Source organism: Oncorhynchus keta, chromosome 22 (assembly GCF_023373465.1).
Source record: "Oncorhynchus keta strain PuntledgeMale-10-30-2019 chromosome 22, Oket_V2, whole genome shotgun sequence".
Classification (NCBI taxonomy): Eukaryota; Metazoa; Chordata; class Actinopteri; order Salmoniformes; family Salmonidae; genus Oncorhynchus; species Oncorhynchus keta.
In genome coordinates, this window is record NC_068442.1 from 30,958,243 (window position 1) to 30,978,812 (window position 20,570).

Genomic DNA, 20,570 nt, shown 5'->3' on the forward strand with positions numbered 1-20,570 from the left:
CAATTATAAACCTACTGATGTCTTGCCACAGTTTTCTTACATGTATACAATGGCAAAAAAGATGCACAACTGTTTCTGGGTGGTCATTACAAAAGGAGCAATTTGAGTTGATGTTTTCCTTAAACTTCTTCATATAGTTAGTATAGTATATATAGTATATAGTATATATATATATAATATATAATATATAGTATATATTTCAACGTCAAGTTAAATGGGGCCACGACAGAGTTGTGACGTTCAGGTAAAAAAAATATCTCAAAAAGTCAAATATCTACTTCCGTGTTCATAGTCTGTCGGGAACAACAACAAAAACGTTAAATTCGGAACTCGAAAATGTCTGACTTGCTTACTTGTTGTGGAAATAATATTCCAGAGTTTACCACTAAGGACATATCAGAATTAACCAATAAGAAGCTCTACGCAAATAATTTACGTACATTTTTAACACATTTTAACTCGGAGGGCCCGAGTTTTCGAGAGGACATGAACGGGATACTTAGTGACGTCATTGGGTTCCCCACCCCCACTTTACAGTCGTGCTTGATTGCGCATGCCTGTTTTGACACTACTGAAGTGAGCAGGATCCGACGCATACAGGGAAGACTAAACCCCTCATCAACCTGGGACATTTCATGTACGTAAAGGAAATGTACTGTTATTATATCATATGTTTAAATATAATACATTTCTCGACATACGCTTGTAATTTGGTGTGTTTTATTGACAAGCCATACACAATCTTATTTCGATTTCACACTGTAGGCCTACTAGATGTCTGTCATTCATCATCAGATTGCTGGAAATGTCAAGTGGTGGTGGTGTTGGCAGGCACTGGCAACCCTATAGATGTTTATTGGCTGCGTAACATGGGCTTATCCCTCTGAAGTGCGTGGTTTAAAAAAATGAACACTAAATACACGAGTAAACTACCATACTGTAGCCTACCTAACCTAATGGGTGTTGTTTACAGTATTCGATCTATTTCCTGAAAATATGCTTTGAAGTTTACGTTACTGAAATAATGGTTGAATTCAGAATTAAAATATAAGTAGTTTTTATGTGTGTGTGTGTCCCAGGCTACTAGACCTACTTGACTGTTCTTACGATCAAGCATGTTGTTCTGGAAGCTTACCTCGTACACACATATTGGCAATAACAACAATGTAGCCTTACTGATGGGAAAGTAGCTACTGCATTTTGCCCAAAACAATTAGACATCGTTTCGATACAGTGTCACTCTCACTAGCTCTATCTTTGATAAAAGTACCATAGCCCTATCAGGTTGGAAATGTTTTGTTTTTATTTTACTCATGTATAATAACTTTATTTATGGAGAGTACATTTCATACACCAGTTAAAAGTACTAGTAAGAGCAGGCTGGTGTTAGTGATGAAGCTTACTCATAATAGGCTACTCATTGGTTTTGTTTGGTTTTCGGGGCTGTCTTTGGTTTTATCTGGAACTGCACATGGAAGAGAACTTCCTGTTAATATTTATATGGTCATTCACACAGTGACTGTTGTCTCTTTTGGTTCCTGCTTTGCTGTCGTGTCCAAGTGGTCTTAACAGCTTATCTTCATTTGTCACCATGGAAGCTCTATTTAAGTGACCTTGTTTGATCAAGGTCATGAAGGGGAGGAGGGTTTGACTTATTTGGGAAAACTCGTTAATAATATAGGGATGTTGGTTCTCAGCAGGACATGTTTGTTGGGTATCATACTTTTTTGATTCTTGGACAAAAAAAGGGAGCTTGGAAGACTGATGTGTTTTCTCTGCTTCAGATTCAAGTTGTTGTGAGATGATGCACCAAAGAAACAAACAGCCATGTGAAAAGAACAATGAGCTATGTGAAATGCCTACTTTGCAAAGAAAACCGAATTTTGCCTACCAAATTGGAGTGAGTAATGCATGTCCTCTAAGTAATTTATTTTAGACTGCCTTTTTCTCTCTGAACTAGCTGTGTCCATGTCATGTTAGGTCAGATCGTATATACAGCATCCTGCCATAGCACTAGCAGCAAGGCATAACGAATCAAGATTCCAAACCTCCCTTATCAGTCTTTTCTCTCCCACATTCCCTTCAGTGTGAAATGTTTAGTTATGCACTCAGTCAGTCTTATCTATGTTGCTAGTCCACTCCCATGGAAGAGAGGGGCAGCCTACATGGACATTCAAGTGTCCAAATGCCTGTGATTAGATATGACTGAACCAGTTCACCCTCCTCTCAAAGGCTGGTTTGAGTCAGGACAGTCAGGCGTCTGGACTGGACAACAGCCCTCCTACATTGGGGTAAGGAACATTTAGATTTTATTGCTAAGAGATTATAGGGAGGACACTCCAAGCAAGCAATACTTCAGTTCTTGGCCTGCAGACCATGAAATGTAATTTTAGAATGCCAGTGAGGACTGAAGGAAGAAAATCAGAAAATGGTATGATCCACACTGAATTGACAAGATGTTTCCTCTACTCAGTCTATCACATAGAGTATGTTGCTTGGATGATGGTTGTGGAGAGACTAGCCTACTGAATAATATTTCCTGGGGTGAACATGGGGACATTAGTATAACATGGCTTTTATGTGTCATGCCCTCACATGAATGTTTGCAAGGGCATATTTTACATTATACACTTTATGTAATGACCACTTGTGATTGTTGGAAACTAGATATTAGTTGACGATGGAAGAGATACACCTAGATATTAATTTTGATAATAAAAATATGAGATGTGTTTGTCTGCAATATAAAACTAGGTGCCAGATCCTGTCTACAGTAAATGTACGTATGTTCAGTTTATCATTTCATTACAGCCTGGATCGTACACATGGATCAATGCAATGCAGTATCTTTCTACAACCCCTCTCTCACATCTCTCAAGTCATAAATCCAGTAGACCTAATTACTCAAGCTTTTCAGTATCCCGTCATTTGTGATGAAAAGCGTCCCGTCCCTGTCCTCTATGCTCAATCCCCTGAGGGAGAGTGTGTGGGTGGTTGAGCAGGACTGGGGGCCTGTTCTCTTGCTAGAGAAGCAGAAATAATTCAGCCTGTGCACTCACCCCTGAGATTTCCTGAGCTCAACTGAAGGTCTCCCCCTCACTCGGAGGGCAGTCAGAGGGGCTCAGTGCATAGGCCAATGGCATATCTGGAAGGTGATTCTGCCGTGCCGTTAGTACTGCAGTGGGAACCACAACAACAGAGAAACCTGTTTTTTCTCACTCAGCTTGGCTCACCTCGGTCCTTGTGATAAAGCTGCGAGAGAAAAAAAGAGTTGGGAGATTTCCCTCTTGACATTTTGTGAACAAGTCAGATAAAGCCTATTTTAGCTAACGTCTAAAACACCAAAATGTCAAGAGTGAAATTTCACAACTGAGGCATGTTCAGGTTTCAACAGAGTAAGCTGTAGTTAATTGATTTGACATGAACAACTGAAAAGGGGTTGTGTGTGTTGTGTGAAAAACGGGCTAAATGAATGGCCATATTCCTTTATTTTCTTACTTTTATAAAACATTGCGGTGTGTTTGGTGCATCGGCGTGTGTTCACTAATGCTGGGTTACAGTCCAACTGTCCCAATCCTATATTATGTCCTCCATATCTCAATAATATCCCCAGTCTTTCAGTCAGACTACATCAGCCAGGGGGTTAGACTTGCAGAGCTGCCAGATCCAGGATCAGACCAGACATCAGCCTGGGGGTTAGACTGGCAGAGCTGCCAGATCCAGGATCAGACCAGACATCAGCCTGGGGGTTAGACTGGCAGAGCTGCCAGATCCAGGATCAGGGCAAAAGCAGGCAAAACTGTTCCCCTGACAGAGAAGCAAAATGGCTTAACTTCACAAGAAATAGCCTCCGACACTCTACTCAGCAAATTGGATGTAGTCTATCACAGTGCCATCCGTTTTGTCACTAAAGCTCCATATACTACCCACCACTGCGACCTGTATGCTCTCGTTGGCTGGCCCTCGCTACATATCCGTCGCCAAACCCACTGGCTCCAGGTCATCTATAAGTCTGCTAGGTAAAGCCCCGCCTTATCTCAGCTCACTGGTCACCATAGCAACACCCACCCATAGTGTGCGCTCCAGCAGGTATATTTCACTGGTCATCCTCAAAGCCAACACCCCGTTTGGCCGCCTTTCCTTCCAGTTCTCTGCTGCCAATGACTGGAACGAATTGCAGAAGTCACTGAAGCTGGAGACTTATCTCCCTCACTAACTATAAGCATTAGTTTTCAGAGCAGCTTACCGATCACTGCACCTGTACGCAGCCCATCTGTAAATATCCCACCCAACTACCTCATCCCCATATTGTTATTTTTTTGCTCTTTTGCACCCCAGTGTCTCTACTTGCACATCACCATCTACACATCAATCACTCCAGTCTTAATGCTAAATTGTAATTATTTAGCCACTATGGCCTATTTATTGCTTTACCTCCTTAATCTTACTACATTTGCACACACTGTATATAGATTTTCTATTGTGTTATTGACTGTATGTTTGTTTATCCCATGTGTAACTCTGTGTTGTTTTTGTCACACTGCTTTGCTTTATCTTGGCCAGGTCACAGTTGTAAATGAGAACTGGCTTACCTGGTTAAAGACAGCTTCAATACTGATGGAAAACACAATATCCGTTCATATCCAAACAGTCATATCAACAGCATTACCGTACATCATTATATTGGTTAAAGTTGGCCTATGAGTGTTATAAGTAACAGTTCCCTCTCTCCTCTCTTCACAGTGTGCAATGGGTGTGTGGGCATTGAGTCCATTCTGCTACAGCGCCCCTCGTGGATGAGAGCGTCTGAAGAGCCTTCTCCTGTCAACTTTAGCTCTGCCATCTCTGTTCTCTGTCCTCAACAATGGAGGGGGTAGCTGTGGAAAGCCTCATAGACTTTGATATCCCTTCATGTTCAGACGATACAGCCCCCTCATTTGCAAGTCCTCCTAGTGGGGCGCTGCTCCATACAGACATTTTCTCCTCTGAGCCGCTGTTCCAAGAGCCTGCCTCCATTGTTCTGCCTGATCCCCTGGCCCCCATGCCCGGCTCCCACCACCATTGTGGGGGAGAGGACAGGGACAGTGATGCCACAGAGTCGGCAGACAGTGAGAATGACATGGACCCACACTCCCAGCAGTGGAACTCACGGCACTCATCCTCCTCGTCCAATCACAGCGCAGAGCTTGGGGTAGAGGCAGTTGAGAATCGGGAGTTCATGAAAGCTTACGTGGAGATGGTGTTTCATGGAAAGTAAGATCACCCTGGATTCTCTGAATGTGGTGTGGTGTGGGTCTGTCCCTGAGGGCCTGTACAGTATGTGTAGCTAGAATGAACTATTTTACAGTGGTACTTAAACATGGATAGGGTCTTATGAGGGTTTAGTATGAGTGTAAAATACTGAACAAAAATATAAACTCAACATGTAAAGTGTTGGACCCATTTTTCATGAGCAGAAATAAAAGTTCCCAGCAATTTTCCATAAGCACAAAAAGCACATTTCTATAAAATGTTGTGCACAAATTTGTTTACATCCCTGTTAGTGAGCATTTAATCTTTGCCAAGATAATCCATCCACCTGACAGATGTGGAATATCAAGAAGCCGATTACACAGCATGGTCATTAGTTACACAGGTGCACCTTGTGCTGGGTACAATAAAATGTGCCGTTTTGTCACATAATACAATGCCACAGATGTCTCAAGTGTTGAGGGAGTGTGAAATGTGCATGCTGACTGCAGGACTGTCCACCAGAGCTGTTGGCAGATAAATTTATGTTAATTTCTCTACCATAAGCCACCTCCAACATCGTTTTAGAGAATGTTGCAGTATGTCGAACCAGCCTCACAACCTCAGACCACGTGTGTGGCGTTGTGTGGGCGAGCGGTTTGCTGAAGTCTACATTGTGAACAGAGTGCCCAATGGTGGGGTTATATATATGCCATTTAGCAGACGCTTTTATCCAAAGCGACTTACAGTCATGTGTGCATACATTCTACGTATGGGTGGTCCCGGGAATCGAACCCACTACCCTGGCGTTACAAGCGCCATGCTCTACCAACTGAGCTACAGAAGGACCACATGGGCAGGCATAAGCTACGGACAATGAACACAATTGCATTTTATCAATGGCAATTTGAATGTCACTCTTTGAGCATGTTAAGGATGCTCTGGATCGACGTGTACGACAGCATGTTCCAGTTCCCGCCAATATCCAGCAACTTCGCATAGCCATTGAAGAGGAGTGGGACAACATTCCACAGGCCACAATCAACAGCCTGATCAACATTTGTCAAAGAGATGTCACGCTGCATGAGGTGAAATGTGGTCACACCAGATACTGACTGGTTTTCTGATCCACGCCCCTACCTTTTTAAAAAAGGTACACAACATGACCAAAAGTATGTAGACACCTGCTTGTCGAATATCTAATTCCAAAATCATGGGCATTAATATGGAGTTAGTTTTCCCTTTGCTACTATAACAGCCTCCACTCTTCTAGGAAGGCTTTCCACAAGATGTTGGAACATTGCTGCAGGGATTTACTTCCATTCATTCACAAGCATTAGTGAGGTCGGGCACTGATGTTGGGCGATTAGGCCTGGCTCGCAGTTGGCGTTCCAATTCATCCCAAAGTTGTTCGACGGGGTAAAGGTCAGAGCTCTGTGCAGGCCAGTCAAGTTCTTCCACACCTATCTCGAAAAAACATTTCTGGATGGACCTCGCTTTCTGCACGGGGGCATTGTCATGCTGAAATATGAATGGGCCTTCCCCAAACTGTTGCCACAAAGTTTGAAGCACAGAATCGTCTAGAATGTCGTTGTATGCTGTAGCGATAACATTTCCCTTCACTGGAACGAAGGTGCCTAGCCCGAACCATGAAAAACAGCCCTAGACTATTATTCCTCCTCCACCAAACTTTACATTTGGCACATTGCAATCGCCAAACCCAGATTCTTCCGTCAGACTGCCAGATGGTGAAGCGTGATTCATCACTCCAGATAACGCGTTTCCACTACTTCAGAGTCCAATGGTGGCAAGCTTTACACCACTCCAGTCCGCGCTTGGCGTTGCGCATAGTGATCTTAGGCTTGTGTGTAGCTGCTTGACCATGGAAACCCATTTCATTATGCTCCCGACGAACAGTTCTTGTGTTGACGTTGCTTACATAGGCATTTTAGAACTCGGGAATGAGTGTTGCAAATGAGGACAGAACATTTTTACACGCTTCAGCACTCGGCAGTCCTGTTGTCTGAGCTTGTGTGGCCAACCACTTCACGGCTGAGCCATTGTTGCTCCTAGACGTTTCCACTTATCAATAACAATACTTACAGTTGAATTGGGCAGTTCGAGCAGGGCAGAAATTTGACGAACTGACTATTTGGAAAGGTGGCATCCTATGACGGTGCCACGTTGAAAGTTAATTAGGTTTTCAGTAAGGCCATTCTTCTGCCAATGTTTGGCTTTCCACATTTTGTTACCTTAAAGCTTTATTCTAAAATAGATTTAAAGAAAAATTTGCCTCATCAATCTACACACAATACCTCATAATGACAAATGGAAGACAAGTTAAAAATATATATATATATATTTTGCAACTGTATTAAAATTTAAAAACAGATACCTTATTTACATAAGTGTTCAAACCCCTTGCTATGAGACTCAATGTATAATTTAAATTTGATTTAAATAGGCAAGTCTGTAAACAACAAATTCTCAAATTCTGTATCACAACTCCCGTTCACGGCCGGTTGTGATACAGCCCGGGATAGATCCCGGGTCAGGAGAGACGCCTCTAACACTGCGATGCAGTGCCTTAGATTACAGGCAACATCGGCACTGTGCTAAAGGGTAGAGCTGCCGCTTTCAAGGAGAGGGACTCTAACCCGGAAGCTTATAAGAAATCCCGCTATGCCCTCTGACATACCATCAAACAGGCAAAGCGTCAATGCAGGACAAAGATTGAATCGTACTACACCGGTTCCGACAATCGTTGGATGTGGCAGGGCTTGCAAACTATTACAGACAGCAAAGGGAAGCACAACCGCGGGCTGCCCAGTGACACAAGCCTACCAGACAACTAAATTACTTCTATGCTCGCTTTGAGGCAAGTAACACTGAAGCATGCATGAGAGCATCAGCTGTTCCGGACGACGGTGTGATCACGCTCTCCATAGCCAATGTAAGACCTTTGAACAGGTCAACATTCAAAAGGCTGCAGGGCCAGACGGATTGCCAGGACGTGTACTCCGGGCATGCGCTGACCAACTGGCAAGTGTCTTCACTGACATTTTCAACCTCTCCCTGTCTGAGTCTGTTATACCAACATGTTTCAAGCAGACCCCTATAGTCCCTGTGCCCAAGAACACTAAGGTAACCTGCCTAAATGACAACCGACACGTAGCACTCACGTCTGTAGCCATGAAGTGCTTTGAAAGGCTGGTCATGGCTCACATCAACAGCATTATCCCAAAAAACCCTAGATCCATTCCAATTTGCATACCGCCCCAACAGATCCACAGATGATGCAATCTCTTGCACTCCACACTGCCCTTTCCCACCTGGACAAAAGGAACACCTATGTGATAATGCTGTTCATTGACTACAGCACAGCATTCAACACCATAGTGCCCTCAAAGCTCATCACTAAGCTAAGGACCCTGGCACTAAACACCTCCCTCTGCAACTGGATCCTGGGCTTCCTGACGGGCCACTCCCAGGTGGTAAGGGTAGGTAATAGCACATCCGGCACGCTGATCCTCAACATGGGGGCCCCTCAGGGGTGCGTGCTCAGTCCCCTCCTGTACTCCCTGTTCACTCATGACTGCACGGCCAGGCACGACTCCAACACCATCAAGTTTGCCGATGACACAACAGTGGTAGGCATGATCAACCACAACTATGAGACAGCCTATAGGGAGGTCAGAGACCTGGCCGTGTGGTGCCAGGACAACAACCTCTCCCTCAACGTGATCAAGACAAAGGAGATGATTGTGGACTACAGGAAAAGGAGGACCCGAACAGGTCCCCGTTCTCATCGACGGGGCTACAGTGGAGCAGGTTGAGAGCTTCAAGTTCCTTGGTGTCCAAATCACCAACAATCAATCATGGTCCAAACACACTAAGACAGTCGTCAAGAGGGCACGACAACACCTATTCCCCTTTAGGAGACTGAAGATTTGGCATGGTTCCTCAGATTCTCAAAAGGTTCTACAGCTGCACCATCAAGAGCATCACTGCCTGGTATGGCAACTGCTCGGCCTCCGACCGCAAGGCACTACAGAGGGAAGTGTGTACGGCCCACTACATCACTGGGGCCAAGCTTCCTGCCATCCAGGACCTCTATACCAGGCGGTGTCAGAGGAAGGCCCTAAAAATTGTCAAAGACTCCAGCCACCCTAGTCATGGACTGTTCTCTCTGCTACCGCACAGCAAGCGGTACCGGAGCTCCAGGTCTAGTTCCCAAAGGCTTCTTAACAGCTTCTATCCCCAAGCCATAAGACTCCTGAACAGCTAATCAAAGGGCTACCCAGACCACTCTTTTATGCTGCTGCTACTCTCTGTTTATTATCTACACATAGTCACTTTAACTCTACGTACACGTACATATTACCTCGATTAACTGGCGCCCCCGCACATTGACCCTGTACCGGTACCCACTGTATATAGCCTCACTACTCTTATTTTACTGCTGCTGTTTAATTATTTGTTACTTTTAATTTCCATTTTTTACTTATCTATTATTTTCTTAAAACATCTTAAAGTATTGTTAGTTAAGGACTCGTAAGTAAGCATTTCACTGTAAGGTCTCTACACCTGTTGTATTCTGCGCATGTGACAAATATAATTTGATTTGATTTAGACTGCTGCGCTACTCAGGATCCCTGCCTGCGCCACTCAAGATCATTGAGCTCAGGTGCATCCTGTTTCCATTGATTATCCTTGAGATGTTTCTATAACTTGACTTAAGAGTCCATCGGTGGTAATTTCAATTGATTGGACATGATTTGGAAAAGCACACCTAATCTATAGATTTCACATGACTGTATCAAAGATACACTACAGTGCATTTGAAAAGTATTCAGGCCTCTTACCTTTTTCCACATTTTGTTACATTACAGCCCTATTCTAAAATATATATATTTTTATTTAAATCCTCATCAATCTACTCACAATACCCCAAAATGACAAAGCAAAAACAGGTTTAGAATTGTTTTCAACTGAAATCTCACATTTACGTAAGTATTCAGACCATTTACTCAGTACTTTGTTGAAGCACCTTCAGCAGCCTTGAGTCTTCTTGGGTATGACGCTATAAGCTTGGCACACATGTATTTGGGGAGTTCCTCCCAATCTTCTCTGCAGATCCTCTCAAGCTCTGTCAGGTTGAATGGGGAGCTTTGCTGCACAGCTATTTCCAGGTCTCTCTGCCTTTATTTCTTGCGCCACCCCAGAAATAACCCCCTTGATCGGTGCCCTGCTATGAAAATCCATGCAGGAAACATTCCACTCTGATATCTTTTAGAGTCTTAACACACGCTTCTTCTGCTCTGCAGACACACCAAAAAAAATAAAAAATAAGACCACTCCAAACTTTGTTCCAACACATTCCAGATTTTCCTAGGAGACATTAAAAGGATTTTCCAAGTAGCATTCATCCAAAAAACCTGACTCAAAAACGAGTCAAGTGGTTTCCTATTTTCCAACATAGCTTTACTTATTTGGTTTCCCTTTTTCTTCGCCACTGTAACCTACTCATTCTCACTTTCTGTACTATTAGATTCACTCGACTCACTAGCAGTTTCAAACATTGACCTCAGTTTCCACCAACGAACATCTACCCTGACATACAATGTCAACTGTGAGACCTTATATAGATTAGGGACTCATTAATTTATTTCAATTGACTTATTTCCTTATATGAACTGTAACTCAGTAAAGTCTTTTAAATTGTTGCATGGTGCGTTTTATTTTTTGTTCAGTCACTGTAAGGTGGGTCTGTATAAACCTCTTTTCTCTCAGGGAGGACTTTGACCAGGAGGAGAAGGCTCGCTTTGGGGAGCTGTGCAGTGGAGAAAATGGCAAGGGTAGGGAGTGGTTTGCCAGATACGTCAGTGCACAGGTAAGGGCCGGTATGTAAGCACAGATATATGTATGTCTGCACATAGACACAGAGTAATGGCACAGTTATCAGCACAGCTTCGCTGCTGGTGCTACATGTTTTAAGTTTATGGTAACTGAAGACACATGGCTTTATTTGCAGCGCTGCAACTCCAAGTGTGTGAGTGAAGCAACATTCTACAGGCTGGTGCAGTCTTTTGCAGTTGTTCTTTTCGAGTAAGTCTGACTCCCTCTTTCGCTTCAACTCTTTCGTGTTTTGTTAAGTGCTTATTTTTTCCCTGTTTCACTTATTTTTGTTGGGAGACTGAGCTATACACCTGCTACATTGTATTGATGGGTTTTACACAATGGCTTCATTCCCTGAAGAGTTTGTAAAGACAACAACTTCCAGGCTCGGCTCCATCTCAGAAGGAGAATATGTGAACACGTTTGTGTGTGGTCAAATACATGTGGGTGTTGTGTGCAAAGCTCTTTGTCTAGACCTAAGTCACACATAAGGGAATGGGTGTATTTCACTGTACAATATTATCTGCACAATCATATCCCCATTACATAAGTGTGTGTGTGTTGCAGGTGCTATCAGATGGATGACTACAGTCCAGCTAAAAACCTCATGACCATGTGTTTCACTTACTACCACACTGGTGAGATGTGTATCTGCTTAGAACCACAAATGAGAGAGTAATTCTCCCATCTCTTAATGGCCTCCCAGTTTCCCAACATTAATGGGGAGGGGTCAACAGTCAGGGTTGTACCCTTTTGTAGTTGCAACATAACCACGGAGTCCGTTTAAGCTAACTGTACATGCAGAGATGCACACATCAATAGTATGTGTGGGGTATTAGAATTTGTGCTAATACAATGCTATTATAATGCTATTACTTTGCTATTACTATGCTATTAATTTGCTATTAGGCTCTACGCAGTACCTATTCAGTTGGTAGAGCATGGCGCTTGTAACGCCAGGGTAGTGGGTTCGATTCCCGGGACCACCCATACGTAGAATGTATGCACACATGACTGTAAGTCGCTTTGGATAAAAGCGTCTGCTAAATGGCATATATTATTATTATTTTATTATTATTCATAATCAATAGGAAACATGATTAGAGCATGGTGGTGTATAGTAAAAGGATCCTTCTCTGCACCTCAGGTAAGTCCCAGCCATCCCCCACTGAGTTGCTGCAGCAGCCGCCTGTAGCCATGGACTCCTACCTGAATAAGGCCAACTCCTGGCTGTCTGGCAAGAAGGACGCAGCCGAGCGGCTCCTGAAGAACTCCTCTGCTGCCAAAACGGAAGTCAAATTCTTCTTTGGAGGCCTGGAGAGCAAGCTGAGAGCGTCCGCTCGAAAGAATGAGTGAGATGTATTCCTGTTAATAACCAATCAATAATGTTTCTTCTAAGAACGGTTTTAGTCAGTTTATTTGCCGACTTTTCCTCCCAACTATTTTCTACCCAGGGAGGCAGAGAGTCCAGTCGAGGTAAAGCCCAAATCACCAGGTATGTCAATCTCATCTCTTGTTGATTGTAGGGTACACACCCATCAAAGGTTTAAGATACAAGCAAGTCAGTTCCTGTATTAGTCTGATTTATAACTCCATGTCCTTACATGTTCTTATAACCAACCTGCCAACTGGTCAAATTACTCCTCTCTTGCCTCGAAGTATGGGTTGCCTTTATCAGTTGCTCTCTCTGCCTGTCCTCTAAAGTGTCCTCTGTGCCTCCAGAGAAGAAGAAAGTAGAGAACGAGAAGGTGTACCTGTACACACACCTGAAACAGCAACCCATCTGGTATGAGATGGATGTTCATTTATGTTTATAGATGATTTCAAATCCACACAATAACAATGAGGTAGTGAATTATTGTCCTACCTGGTTGGTGTTATAGATGTATTGTGGTGTCTCCGGTGACAGGCATACGTTGAGGTTTTGGAACGCTGCGTTCTTTGATGCGGTCCACTGTGAGAGGAAGAAGAGGTCACCTACCACCAGGTGAGATACTGACGTACCAGCAGGGGAGATAAAAGATGAAACGGCTGTTATATCACTAAACTGGGATGTTACTATAAAGCTCCTTTTACAGCCTGTGTAGTGCGAACAGAGGATAAAATGGGAGTGTGTAATAGAGTGCAGTAGATGGATAGATTGAATGAAACGTATGCGTGAATGTGGGGTGTATTTTCAAGAGGTGGGAGGTTCGTCTCTTTGTTTGTGAACACTTGTCTCGTCTGTGTGTATAAATGAGGGGTAAGGGAATGTGGTATAAGTTTTAACACAAATTAGGAATTTAAGGAAGGCTGACTGTATACCAGTCTGTAGTTCACTCAAACTGCTGTTGAGCTCCTGACTGTTGCCACCAGTTTCTTCTCCCAAGCTCTTGTTCTCAACCTTTGCATGTATCTTTAACCCTTTGTCTCCTTGTGCCTTGCTGCCGGGCAGGGGGACGGATGAGGAAGAGAAAGACGAGAGGTCTGTCCTATCTGTCTGCTCCTCCTAACACTGGTAGACAGAGAGATAGGGAGGGAAAGCGAAGAACGAGTGAAAGCGAGGAACAAGGGAAAGAGGCAAAAGAGAGAGGACGAATAAAGGGATGAACCGAGAAAGGAACAGATGGATGCTCAACATTGTGACTTAGAGTGAGAGAGTTGAAAATCTAGAAAGAGCCATGGGCTTAATTTGCACTGTTCAGGATGTGCTTCTCTGAGCACAAGCAGAACAGGGTAAGGGCAGATCCTTGTACTGAAGTTCAATGATAGGCTCAGCATTGGAGCAGTAGGATAGTTGCTGTCCTATTGACTTGTCCACTGATATCTGCATGAACTTCTACTCTCACTCACTGTATCTTCTGTGTCTGTCATAGCTCAAAACCATCTATTTTAGACAACTAATTAAAAGTGTGTTTCTTTTGTTAATACACATTTATGTTGATTGCATACAATTTTCCTAATTTTGATCATGATGCGAGCATTACTTGTCATAAGTGCCACAAAGTTTACTGCTTGTCGAGCATCAGAAAGGCATGCGTTTACTCATGCACTTGTTTGTTTGGTTGTTGTTATTTCTGTTTGTTTGGGTTAATTTCATGGATGAATACATTTGCCTCGAGCATAAAGCAGGGTTTTAAAAGAGTTGTTCGTTTCATGATGGCGAGGTATTATGTTTTCACAGATGATTGCATGCAGACATGTTCACTCTTATCTGCAGCATGAGGGGTTTCTCTTTAGTAGGGCCTGTTGCATGTGACGTGATTTTTTGCTCTCGACCAGTGCATGTTAAGTCTGTAGCGCTTTAGAATAACTCCATGTAATAAAACATTTACAATGGATTAGTAAATAGTTGAATCATTACGCTCACATTTGTACATGTTAGTAACCTAGTTAATTATAGATAGACATTCCAGCAGTACCTGATGCTCCTTAAGGTCTCAAAATGGCCCCTAGAACATACTTTTGGCCATGTAGTGTATGTGGACACCTGCTCGTCAAACATCTCATGGAGTTGGTCCCGACTTCCCACTGGATGTTGGAACATTGCTGCAGGGACTTGCTTCCATTCAACCACAAGAGCATTAGTGAGGTTGGGCGCTGATGTTGGGCGATTAGGCCTGGCTCGCAGTTGACGTTCCAAATCATCACAAAGGTGTTTGATGGGGTTGAGGTCAGAGCTCTGTGCAGGCCAGTCAAGTTCTTCCACACCGATCTCAACAAACCATTTCTGTATGGACCTTGCTTTGTGCACAGGGGGCATTGTCATGCTGAAACATGAATGGGCCTTCCCCAAACTGTTGCCACAAAGTTGGAAGCACAGAATCGTCTATCTAGAATGTAATTGTATGCTGTAGCATTATGTCCCTTCACTGGAACAAAGGGGCCTAGCCCGAACCATGAAAAACAGCCCCAGGCCATTATTCCTCCTCCACCAAACTTTACAGTTTGCACTATGCATTGGGGTAGGTAGCGTTCTCCTGGCATACGCCAAACCCAGATTCTTCCGTTGGACTGCCAGATGGTGAAGCGTGATTCATCACTCCAGAGAGTGCGATCTTAGGCTTGTGTGTGGCTGTTAGGCCATGGAAACCTAATTCATGAAGCTCCAGACGAACAGTCCTGGTGCTGACATTGCTTCCAGAGCCAATTTGGAACTCTGTGGTGAGTGTTGCAACCGAGGACATACCATTTTTACACACTACGTGCTTCAGTACTTGGCGGTTCCATTCTGTGAGCTTGTGTGGCCTACCACTTGGTGGCTTTGACATTTTCTCTCCTAGACATTTCCACTTCAAAATAACAGCACTTACAGTTGACCGGGGCAGCTCCAGCAGGGTAGAAATTTGACGAACTCACTTGTTGGAAAGGTGGCATCCTATGACGGTGCCATGTTGAAAGTCACTGCTCTTCGGTATGGGCCATTCTACTGCCAATATTTGTCTATGGAGATTGCATTGCTGTGTGCTCTATTTTATACACCTGTCAGCAATGCGTGTGGCTGAAATAGCCGCATCCACTAATTTGAAGGGGTGTCCACATCCTTTTGCCATGTAGTGTATCTATGGTTTAACAATAAGCACACAATACAGAGGGTGTTTTAAAAAATATAATGAAAATGTAATTCCAAAACAGTCACACTGTTGTAATAATGTGATGTGTAACTTTGGATATACTATGCTGAGTAAAATTATGTTTTCTGTTTGAAAATGCTATAAGCGTTTCTTGACAGGGACTTTTCTACCAAAAGTATGAATTGCAGGTCACCCCTTAGAGCAGGCTAATTAGGCAATAAGGCCAGAGGGGGTGTGGTATATGGCCAATATACCACAGCTAAGGGCTGTTCTTAGGCTCAACGCGAGTGCCTGAATACAGCCCTTAGCCGCGATATATTGGCAATAGACCACAAACCCCCGCGGTGCCTTACTGCTATTATAAACTGGTTACCATCGTAATTAGAGCAGTAAAAATATTTTGTCATACCCATGGTATATGAGCTTATATACCACGGCTTTCAGCCAATCAGCATTCAGGGCTCGAACCACCCAGTTTAGAATCTCGGTTAACCTAGAACTAAAATTTGGTCAGCTGCGTGATAAAATTCTGGGTCCATACATGTTAGAAATTGGGAGTTCTGGTTTGCAAAGTCTCCACCCTCACAAAAGGAAACTGTCTGCCCCCACTCCCTTGCTGTTAATTTCACCACGATGCGAAGCAGTCAAAGTTAAAGCACCGTCTTCGCCAAATCCTGGTACGTCCAAAGAATCAGTGCTGAAAATCCAAACACCAGGACTACTGCAGCTCCTTATCCTACGCGTTCTATCTCTTCACCAGACATTATTTGGTTAACATGCAGAATCTGTCCACAAGAGATTAAGAGCCGTCCATAGACTGCTTACAAGGCAAGGAAACAAATATTGGAATACATTATTTTGCTGAACTATCCCTATATCTTTAAAAATATCACATCAGAGCCTAAGCCGGATGAATGGTATTACTAAGTCATATGGAATTGTTTTAAGGTCATACCGATGATCATTTAGCTATTTGATTTTGAATTTAAAAATATATATTAGTGAGACCTTAAGGAGCTGGAATGTACTGGTACTGCTGGAATGTTTACCAATGGCATGTCCATCTTTTGGTGAGAAATTCCACTGGTCACTCAACATTTATAAATAGTATAAATATAAATAGCCTACACTGTAGATGAGGCCATGCAAAAATACTTCACTAATAAATTAATAAATGGTTTATAAGGACCTATATTAAACCTTATTAATGGAGCAATGATTAATAAGTGACTTACTAAGCCATTATAAATGCTTTATTTCGTGGAGTTATTACAAAGTGCTACTGTTAAGTCTTATTCCACTGCACGCTGAATGCTGTCTTACTGAGCCACAATGACAATTGTTTTGAAAAACACATTCAAGTAGAACGGTGTGTTGTAGCACTTAATAGCTATGTTCTTCTCCATGGGTATTGCCATGAATTACTGTAGCAGCCAATCAAATGCTAAGCATTCAGTTTATTGTATTATTTATTTCAGAAATCCTCCTGTACCTTCTATGTGTATGTATGAGTGTGAGTGGACGGGTGTGTGATGTCGTGGTGCTGTTCAGGTCAAGTTATCAATCCTGTTCACAGGGTTAGTTAACTCTGGAGACTCATTTGGTGTCTTCAGAGTTTGGTAAATCAGCCTTTAGTTTTTCTTCTCCATATGTTTGGAATAATCTCCCAAAATCATTACACATAGTAGCCATTGTGTCCCTGGGGCAGTTTAGAGAGTGGACAGAGGAATTTTATAATGAAGAATGTGTTTGTTTTAGTTGATTGTGTTTTGTGTATATGTGTTCAATTTGTGTCGTGCTGTATTTTACTTGTTTTATATTGTATTCCATTTTTTGGTTCTATTAAATTGTATATGCAGGGCTCCCTTGAAAAATAGACACTTCTCAATGGTGACTCCCTGCCAAAATAAAATAAAAAGGTCCTCTGTTTTCTTGTACATATGACTACACGTATGACTACACTGGTTATAAAGCCTCCCAAAGCTTTTGGACAGACATTTCTCTCCGTTCCCCAATCAGAGAGAGAACCGCAATCTAACACGCAATGTCCAGCATGCCATCGCTTTAGTTTGATGTGTTTTCCTTCGAAAAAGTTTTCACATGTTTTGCTATTTTCATCTCATTCCAATGATGTCTGGTTTGTTGTTTTGGTGTGGGTAAAAGGTCAGAGGTAAACTTGGAGACCTTGACCCCTAACTTCTCTCTGCTCTTATCTTTCTCCAGAGAGAAGTGGTGTCATATGACCCAGGAAGAGAAAGATGACAGCTCTAAAGTCGACGAGAATATTGCCTTTGGCCAACTGGGGTGAGTGAGGTGACATACTCATGCCTATGGACAAAAAAACAACTTCTAAGTAACCTTCCATCTGAGGAGGAGAGGAATCTGCATGGTTTGTATACTGTATCTCATGGTCAGTTAACTCTTAGTGTCTGCTTTCAGGACATTCACTCACAACATGCTGGCTTTTGGGCTCAGTAAGAAACTCTGCAATGACTTCCTGAAGAAGCAAGCAGTTATTGGGAACCTAAATGAAGGTACCCCTACATGAACCAACCTTCCTCACATCAATAAGATCAAATAGGTTGTTTGGTTATCTGCCACGCTTCCTTTTCATTTAATTTACTTTGTTTCACCTGTTCAAACTGTTTTAAACGTATAAAAACAAATATTAGTTCGTGCCTCCTGAGTGGTGCAGCGGTCTAAGGCACTGCATCGCAGTGCTAGAGGCGTTACTACAGACCCGGGTTCATTCTCGGGCTGTGCCACAACCGGGAGTCCCATGGGAGGCGCATAATTGGCCCAGCGTCGTCAGGGGAGGGTTTGGCCGGTGGACTTTACTTGGCTCATCGCGCCATAGCGACTCCTTCTGGCAGGCCGTGCGCCTGCAGGCTAACCCCGGTTGCCAGTTGAACGGTGTTTCCTCTGACACATTGGTGCGGCTGGCTTCCGGGTTAAGCTGGTGGGTTTTAAGGAGCGCCTGTTAGGCAGGTCATGCCTCCACCTTTGCCTCTCCTGAGCCCGTTGGGGAGACAGGCTTTCTGAGACTAATGTATTTATAACTGTAAAAACATGCTTAGTGGTTTTGATTGAAAAGAGCTTTCTGTTTCTCTCTTACAGAGCAGTACAAGCTGTTGAGCGACCACATTGAGCAGATGGCCACGGAGTGAGTGGCAAAGAATGGTACTTCAATGACTACTTAGTGCTCTATCAATAGTAATTAGCTGAAGCTAAACTCCTCCTCACTCTCCAATGTGAAGGCTCACCAATAACTGTATTCAATCAATATCCAGTACAGTAAACTCCAATCACCTATTTTAGTAAAGCCTCCATAACCTGCAACAATAAATAACACAAAACCTTTTATTACAGTCATAGTAAACATGAAGCTGCGTAGTCAATATTCCAGCTTCACCAACCAACATACTGTAACCTACCCTCTCCTGGGCACTGTCAACAAGGTCATTCACCCTATCACTACTATTTATTTTATACTGTCACTAATGAGTACCTTCCTCGGGTCCTTATTTTACTGTATAGTTGGACAATTTCAGCCATATCAGCATCCATTAACCCATTTTATATAATCAGCTCCATGTAACCGGCCCAGGCTGTCTATAGCCTTTTTCATGTCCCCTGCCTGACTACAGTATACATATTTTAGATATACTGTAACCTGCTCCTTGCACATATCCTACAATTAGTATTATTTATATTGTTTGCAATAGTGACCTTTTATGATTTCCTCTCTGCCCAATGTCGAAGTGCCTTGAATGTACCCGTGGGGAACTGTCCTTTTTGTTTCAATGGTAATCAATGCAAGTCTCAATTGTAACAATCTGTAAAACCACTTGATACAATATCCTCCTGTTCATGATTCTACCATCTATATACTGTGTCAGCATATTTCCAATAAGGTCCAATTCTCATGCTCAGTGTCCTCTGTGTTTAGTGATTGTCATGGTGTTAGATCACGGCTAGTGAAAGTGCAGTGTGTCGTGGTGAGAGGCTGCAGCATGACTTCCAGCAGCAGTCCCATACCTTCTGTTTCATTCCTAGAGTAGCTGTGACCTGAGGTGTCTGTGCTATATGCATAGCATGCATCCTTGTCCTTTTATAAGTGAGAAACGAGCATTGTGCAAGGGCGTCAATGTCTTGTTTGCATTATTTAAGCCCACCAGAGGGAAGCCTGGTGACTTGTTCAGAGCACTTAATTTATCAATGGAGTTAAAAGTTTAAAAACTACTGTGTGGATCCAGCTTTTGAGGGAGAAGATATCACTCTTGACATCTCGGAGCATTGACATTTGAGCTATGTGAATAGGAATTAGGATTATTGTACGTTTTTCTCAATGCTGGATTGAAGTACTGGCAAGTTTGTTTTATATATATATATATATATATATATATATATATATATATATATATATATATATATATATAATTTTTTATTAATCTATTGTCTATATCACTTGATTTTGTATTTATATTGTATTTTTTTCACCTATGTTTTATTGTGTTCAAAGACTTGTTTATCACTGGTTTTGTGTCATATCTGTTGGTGAATGACTATGTAACTGATTATGGTCATTGTGTTTTGATATCTGTCTCAATGGCAACTAAAGCTTTCCCCTTATTAAGACCCTGAAGTGCCGTCATAATTCCTCCCTTAGGAGTGGTCCATTCAAGTGCTAAACCAAACTATGTGTGCTATGTGTAAAATGTTTAGTATAAACTACTGGGTAATTCCTCCAGTGTGTTAGTTACGATGTGTAGTTAGTTGCGTGTGATGCCTTGTAGTTGAAGTTCTATGTCTTGTCTTGGAGACGTCTTGTCTTGCTCTCTCTCTCTTCTTGTGGGCTGTTTAGCAGAGGACCAGCTTCTTGCCACAAAG

At 42.8% G+C, this 20,570-nt stretch overlaps 1 protein-coding gene across 6 annotated transcripts; it reads left to right on the forward strand.

Moving 5' to 3' along the window:
- The first annotated feature begins 474 nt into the window (after positions 1-474).
- Positions 475-20,053, forward strand: kiaa0513 (KIAA0513 ortholog). Of its 6 annotated transcripts, none has more exons than XM_035798708.2 (15): positions 476-637; positions 1,785-1,900; positions 2,135-2,291; positions 4,744-5,253; positions 11,023-11,122; positions 11,264-11,337; positions 11,695-11,765; positions 12,275-12,479; positions 12,582-12,622; positions 12,832-12,913; positions 13,037-13,114; positions 13,562-13,591; positions 17,904-17,984; positions 18,120-18,214; positions 18,798-20,053. In XM_035798708.2, the coding sequence occupies exons 4-15, from the start codon at positions 4,865-4,867 to the stop codon at positions 18,845-18,847; spliced, it is 1,296 nt and encodes a 431-aa protein (XP_035654601.1). In that variant the 5' UTR covers positions 476-637; positions 1,785-1,900; positions 2,135-2,291; positions 4,744-4,864; the 3' UTR covers positions 18,848-20,053. The 6 variants fall into 6 exon arrangements, with proteins under 6 accessions (XP_035654599.1, XP_035654604.1, XP_035654605.1 ...); XM_035798709.2 differs by having other exon boundaries at positions 2,233-2,291; XM_035798707.2 differs by lacking the exon at positions 2,135-2,291.
- The last annotated feature ends 517 nt before the right edge of the window (positions 20,054-20,570 follow it).

Coding starts and splice junctions, on each gene's coding strand:
- kiaa0513 (XM_035798706.2), top strand. CDS start 4,865: ATGGAGGGGGTAGCTGTGGAAAGCCTCATAGACTTTGATATCCCTTCA. Junction 13,592..17,903: donor GAGGAAGAGAAAGACGAGAG/GTCTGTCCTATC, acceptor ATCTTTCTCCAG/AGAGAAGTGGTGTCATATGA. Junction 18,215..18,797: donor TATTGGGAACCTAAATGAAG/GTACCCCTACAT, acceptor TCTCTCTTACAG/AGCAGTACAAGCTGTTGAGC.